Raw genomic sequence first — 5,606 nt, 5'->3', positions numbered from 1 at the left:
AGCCATATTTTAATTTATATATCAACTGATTTTGCGTTGCAACTAATAAAATGATATATTCCCTCCGTTTCAGGAAAATCGATATTTTCACTTTTTCAATTTGACCTATTTGTCTTCTGTTCTTCCGGACGGCCGTCCCCGCCGTGACAGCAGTGTTCTAGTTTATCTTTTCTGAAAAATAAAATAAAATAAAATGAAATGTTAAATATTTACTTGAGACACATGCAGGCCAACATTGTCAAAATGGAACCGTAACATTGAGATCCGACAAATTTACCAGTTTTTATTACTTTCCAGTACTCCTTTCTTTTTTCTCTTTGTAGGAGACTCGGGAAAAATTATCGATTGTTGTCTTCAAAATCAAAACCCTAAATAAGAAAGAATCCCATCAGAAGGTAACATTAGTTTTCACTCCCAGTTTAATCATTTGTGTATATAGCAATAGTAATTGAGATTTGGTTTTATCAAGGGATTTACATATGTGCACTGTATTGATAATTAGAGGGTTGGTGGTGATTAGGTTTGTTATGAAATGTTAACATCTATTATAGGTAGGATTCTAACATATGATTTACTTTTATGAGCTTTGTTGATGAAATAAGCTTTAGGGTTTCAAGTATGACTGTGATCTTTGTTTGAGAACTTCAGAGTACAAAATCTGAGACCCAATTCACAATGAATCCAATTGTTTTCCTATGGTTTTTATTGTATTCATTCAAATCATTTTGAATATATTTAACCAACTTAAGAAATTTTTGCTAATGGCTTTCTGGGGAGATGCATGTATTGGCTTAGAGCACTATAAATGAAAAGCTGTTCTGTTTATCATGCTTTTGTACATGATAGGATTTGATTTTCTTTCTAACGGAATTACGTATTGAATAAAAAGATTGGGCCATGAAGGTGTTTGGTACATTTATGTGTTGTGTTCTTGCTGGGAGATTTAGCTTTGTTTTTTCTGATTTGTGTTTATAGCAGGAATGAGTACGGGATCTTCTGATCAGAGTTCAGAAGAGATGAGTGACCTTCATAAAGATGAGGGTTCTGCTCATGTCAAAAAATTAGACCTTAATCCATTAGAAAGTAAACAAGAGGGTGAAGTTTATGATCATAGATCTCAAGTGGAATTGAATCAGGAGGAGGAGGAAGAGGACGGGCAAATCTCGTCACCTCCTGATGTGAGGTATGATGAGGAGAGGAAAGCAAATGGCAATGGTATTGAAACATTACAGTCTTTCGAAGGCGAGACCCAAGTAGTAAATAACAAATTGTCTCGAGAATCTAACTCCCCTATGGTGGAAGATACTTTAGGTAGTGGAGCAGGAATTGGAAATGTTCGTGATGAAGAATCGAATAAAAATTCAGGCAAAACTGAACTTGCCTTTAATGAAGTGGTAGATGGAGGTTCTGAGTTTATTGAAAGAGATCGGTATAATAATTGTGAAACTAAGAAAGATGCTTCTTATTATTCAAGTAAGTCACCACAGAATAGTGATAGACTGGAAGGTAGGATGAGGTCTCCTTCTGCGCAACAAACTGCTGGTCGGAGATTGTCTTCTTCACCAAAGGGAGTTCGTGAATTATCCCATGCCCCTGGGTCGCCTAGACGGAGACCCTCAGATTCTCCTACAAAACGAAATTCTACTTCTCCTGGGAGGCGGACTCGGCAAGACCTTAAGCGGAAGGATGATCCTGATAGGAAGCGCCATGTAGCATCCCCACGAAAACACTACTCTCCTCCTGATCGCAAAAGGAAAGAGAGATTGGCATCTCGATCTCCCACGAGGCGGAGGGAGTCCACTTCTGGATATAGAAGAGATAATCGTGATAGATCTAGATCAAGGTCCCCATATGCAAGAGACCGTCATCAGATATCCCCAAGGTGATTTTTCTTTCAGGATGTGGTTTCCTATGATACCTTCTATTGTGTGTTAACTTTTATTTAGATCTGAGAAATTCTACTCTTTGAATTAAAAGTTTTGCATATGAGCATTAAGCTTAGACCTTTGACTACTGATCTCTCTAGAGGGACGAGGTTTGGTTTCTAGGAATGCTGATTTAGGGGTTCATATCTGCCATTTTCTACCAAAGTATGGTTTGCATCATTCTTTATATCAAGGTGAAAAGCATGATCATGTTTGTGTTATCAAGGTTAAAAATGATGTTACTACTAGCCAAAATTGGTTGCTCTCAGTTTCCTTTCCTACTATTCTTACTTGTACATGCATCGAACTTTCAGTTGTTGAAGCCGAAATATAGGACCTCATATTAAGGGAAACAGAATGAAGCAGCACCCTCTACATAAAGCATTGCAGTGTTACATAAGAAATATTTTCATTGTCTGTTTGTAATTTGCTAGAGCTATTATGATGTGGTTGAAGGGTGCAATTTCTCTGTCAACCTTGTAGATCAAGAACCCTTATACCCAAAACGATATACTTAACTGAAAAATACCGTACCTAAGAGAAAGCTGATTTCTGGAAAATGAAATATAAGCTGGTATTCTATGAATTTGCAATATGGTGGTGTTAGATTTTGATACATCATGTTTTTGTTGCAAGGAGGAGGTATTCCCCAAGGCGCAGGTCTCCACCAGGGAGCCATTCTCGTCATCGCTCTCCTAGAAGGAGGCCTTGGTCACCACCTCCGAACCGTAACACTGGAATCGGTAAACCTGGAAAGAATTTGTTTGTCGCAGGATTTAGTTTCGTTACTACAGAGAAGGATCTTGAAAGAAAATTTTCAAGGTTTGGCCGTGTAAGAGATGTTCGCATTGTGCGGGATAAAAGGTGACATCTCCTTGCATTTGATTGATTCTAACTGTGAAAAATCTACTGATGACAAGGTTTCTAATCTCTATGTTGTTATCAAAATTTGATGGTGCCCTTTGACCTGCCCTGTTTATCCATAGTTGAGACATTTACTGCTGTTTCATATGATAGGCGGAATATTTCATTCTCTGTTTAATATAATTATTCCTACCAGAGTTCTTCTGTTTGCTGGATGCTAGTCCCACAAACTGATGTATTATTGAAAATTTGAGATTTTCCATGTTAGACGTGCCTTTTCCTACAACAGCTTCTTTAATTTGTGTCCTTTAGTGAAAACAATATTTATTTCAAACTACTTTACATAGTACTGAGAGTATGATACAAATAGTTCTGCTGGGGAATAGAAATTATACAAGTCTTCGGCGTATTAAACTTATGGCAGTTAATCTTTTGACGATGTAGCAAGGCCGCCTCCCTATATTTAGGTGTTTCAGTAGTTTTAACAAATCTTAGATTTGATTTTCCATAAGGTTTTCGATATGTTCTATACATTTCTATTTTTGATAAGTATGTCATATTGAGGGGTGCGACTTTTCTGAGTATGCAAGGAGCAACTGAAAAAAGCTTCTGGTTTGATTAATACTTAGGAAGTTTGTGCAATTTTGAATTGACTCTGGATATTTTATCACAATTTACAGTAGTCAGTTCTTACGCTAGACTAGGATGCTCTCATGGAATTAGAATATAAGCTTAGAATAATTTTCAACTTTGGTGTTTTCTGACTGCCAGATGATCTAGAAAAAACACATTAACCTATGCTGTTTACAAGTTCGATTATTTTCAGCAGAACATCTGGGCGCTCACAACTGCTAGAAATGCTCACTATTTTTGTATATTTCCTGCTTGCTATGTCTGCCAATAATTGTCTTTAACTTCGATGACACTCTTCTTATTTCAATCACAATGTCCACATAATAGTGACATCAAAGAGTTTAATCTTTATGTAGACCAACTTCGCTAAGAAATTTTGTCAAAAAATAAATAAATTAGGTAAGAAGTTCTTTGCAGTCTGATGTGTGGGAATTTGTTTGTGCCGGTAACTGTGAGGCTAATTTTTTTTTATTGTTTAGTTCGAAATCTTATACTGGTCAAGTTATTATGAATAGTTTGATTTTTTTCTTTTTCTGTTTTTTTTTGATTTATAACCTTAGCATGTATCTCAGTTTCAAAGATGTTAACATTTAATGGTAATTTGTTTGCTTTGATTTATTACATTCTGTACTTGTTAAAGATGTCCTTGTTTTTTGTTTAAGGTCTGGGGATTCTCGTGGTTTTGGTTTTTTATCATTGGAAAGAGATGAAGATGCGGATGCAGCAATTCGGGCTCTTGACCAAACTCAATGGAATGGTCGTGTTGTCCTGGTGGAGAAATCTAAAGCGCCTGCGAGCTAAAGCATATAATTTTCTGGTTTGGCTGAAGAAGATCCTATGTGCAGTTTAAATCTATTCCCTGCAGCAATATTATAATTTCTGGATACATCGCAAGTAGGCTTGTTGCAAGACTCTATGTTTGGTTCGTAGAACATGTTTCCAATGTTGTCAAATGGAACTATCACTTTAAAGGTTACCTTCAAGAATCTTGGTGTTATCATGGTTGTTTACTCATCTCTAGATTAAGTAACAGATGTCTTTTGCTATTTGCTGTAATCCACTATCTCTTCCTCTTACACAAATGACAATTTGCATAAAATCCTGTTTCAGGGTTCACTGGCGATTAGAAATGAAAGTCGTGTACCTTCTTATGTGCCTAAGAATATATAGCTGAAGTTCGTTGTACCATGATTGCACTTACTCGTATTCCAGAGCGATTATTCTGGGCATCATGTACTTCAGTTCAGTACCTTGCTAAAAGAGTGCATTGGTGAATCGTGCCCTTAATCATAATCTTTCTATTTGTGCTCGTCGAACGCCGCATCACTTCTTTTTGGAGTTTTTTTTTATGGTGCAGGTGTCATCTTACCATTATCTTAATTATTTAGGCGAACTCGACCATGCAGTAGTTAAGTCTGGGAAAATGCATTCACTTAGAACCTTACGGACTTGAGTGCGGTTGGTGTTTTGTGGTGCATGTATCTTTCATATTCTACATCTCAAGTTGCTGTCTGATCTTCTATCTGGACTTATTAGGTGCTTGGTGATTACACGGTTTGAGTGATTCTAATTCTTGTCGGGATTATCTTCTTTTTCCTTTTCCATTTTCATGTTGTTCTTGTTGTTTGCATTTTTACTAGCTCATCATATGGAGCTTCCTTTGTGTTGCAGCAGGATATGTTCTTAACAATACCCTGTAGGCAAATTTGATGACTTTAACCCTTACTCAAGTCTCGTACTAGCGCCTTGTGTACTTGGATTCTAGACAAGAGCACGTCAGGGTCTTCATATTTCAAAGCTGATCATTTTGGAATTGGTTTACAACATCAGTTCTGATAATTTGGTTTCTGAAGGCCGTGAGACTACTCACTGACATGTTGCCTTAGCTGGTTACCGTTGTCCTTTTATCCTTCTGCGTGCTGCCATATCAGGTTGTTCTATTCATCCATCTCTTATTTTCGGACCATTTTGAATTGATTCTTTCCTGAAATCCTTATCCTTTACGATAGTTATATGACTCATGATAATTTAGGGTTACAACTGCTTCTGGTTTGTCGAACACCATTCTCGATCAAGCAGATCTGTAGTCTTAGACTGAACAAATCTGTCTTAGGGTATGGGTCTAGACTCTAGTTGTCTTCATGGTTATCCACAAGAGCAGGAAGGTAACTTGGTCTCTAACTG

At 37.0% G+C, this 5,606-nt stretch overlaps 1 protein-coding gene across 6 annotated transcripts; it reads left to right on the top strand.

Annotated features, from left to right (window-relative positions):
- The first annotated feature begins 243 nt into the window (after positions 1–243).
- Positions 244–5,151, top strand: LOC113348581 (serine/arginine-rich splicing factor SR45-like). Of its 6 annotated transcripts, XR_003359716.1 has the most exons (5): positions 473–551; positions 976–1,882; positions 2,562–2,789; positions 4,085–4,394; positions 4,533–5,151. XR_003359716.1 is itself a non-coding variant. In XM_026592413.1 (4 exons), exons 2-4 carry the CDS (start codon positions 981–983, stop codon positions 4,221–4,223), a joined length of 1,269 nt encoding a protein of 422 aa, XP_026448198.1. In that variant the 5' UTR covers positions 244–395; positions 979–980; the 3' UTR covers positions 4,224–5,151. The 6 variants fall into 6 exon arrangements, 5 of the variants coding, with proteins under 5 accessions (XP_026448198.1, XP_026448199.1, XP_026448196.1 ...); XM_026592413.1 differs by lacking the exon at positions 473–551 and adding an exon at positions 244–395 and having other exon boundaries at positions 979–1,882; positions 4,085–5,151; XM_026592414.1 differs by lacking the exon at positions 473–551 and adding an exon at positions 263–395 and having other exon boundaries at positions 4,085–5,151.
- The last annotated feature ends 455 nt before the right edge of the window (positions 5,152–5,606 follow it).

This window comes from Papaver somniferum, chromosome 2 (genome assembly GCF_003573695.1).
Source record: "Papaver somniferum cultivar HN1 chromosome 2, ASM357369v1, whole genome shotgun sequence".
Lineage (NCBI taxonomy): Eukaryota > Viridiplantae > Streptophyta > Magnoliopsida > Ranunculales > Papaveraceae > Papaver > Papaver somniferum.
Note: the sequence above shows the minus strand (reverse complement) of the source record. Positions and strands in the feature narration are given on the sequence as shown.

Coding starts and splice junctions, on each gene's coding strand:
- LOC113348581 (XM_026592410.1), top strand. Junction 1,883..2,561: donor CGTCATCAGATATCCCCAAG/GTGATTTTTCTT, acceptor TTTTGTTGCAAG/GAGGAGGTATTCCCCAAGGC. Junction 2,790..4,084: donor CGCATTGTGCGGGATAAAAG/GTGACATCTCCT, acceptor TTTTTGTTTAAG/GTCTGGGGATTCTCGTGGTT.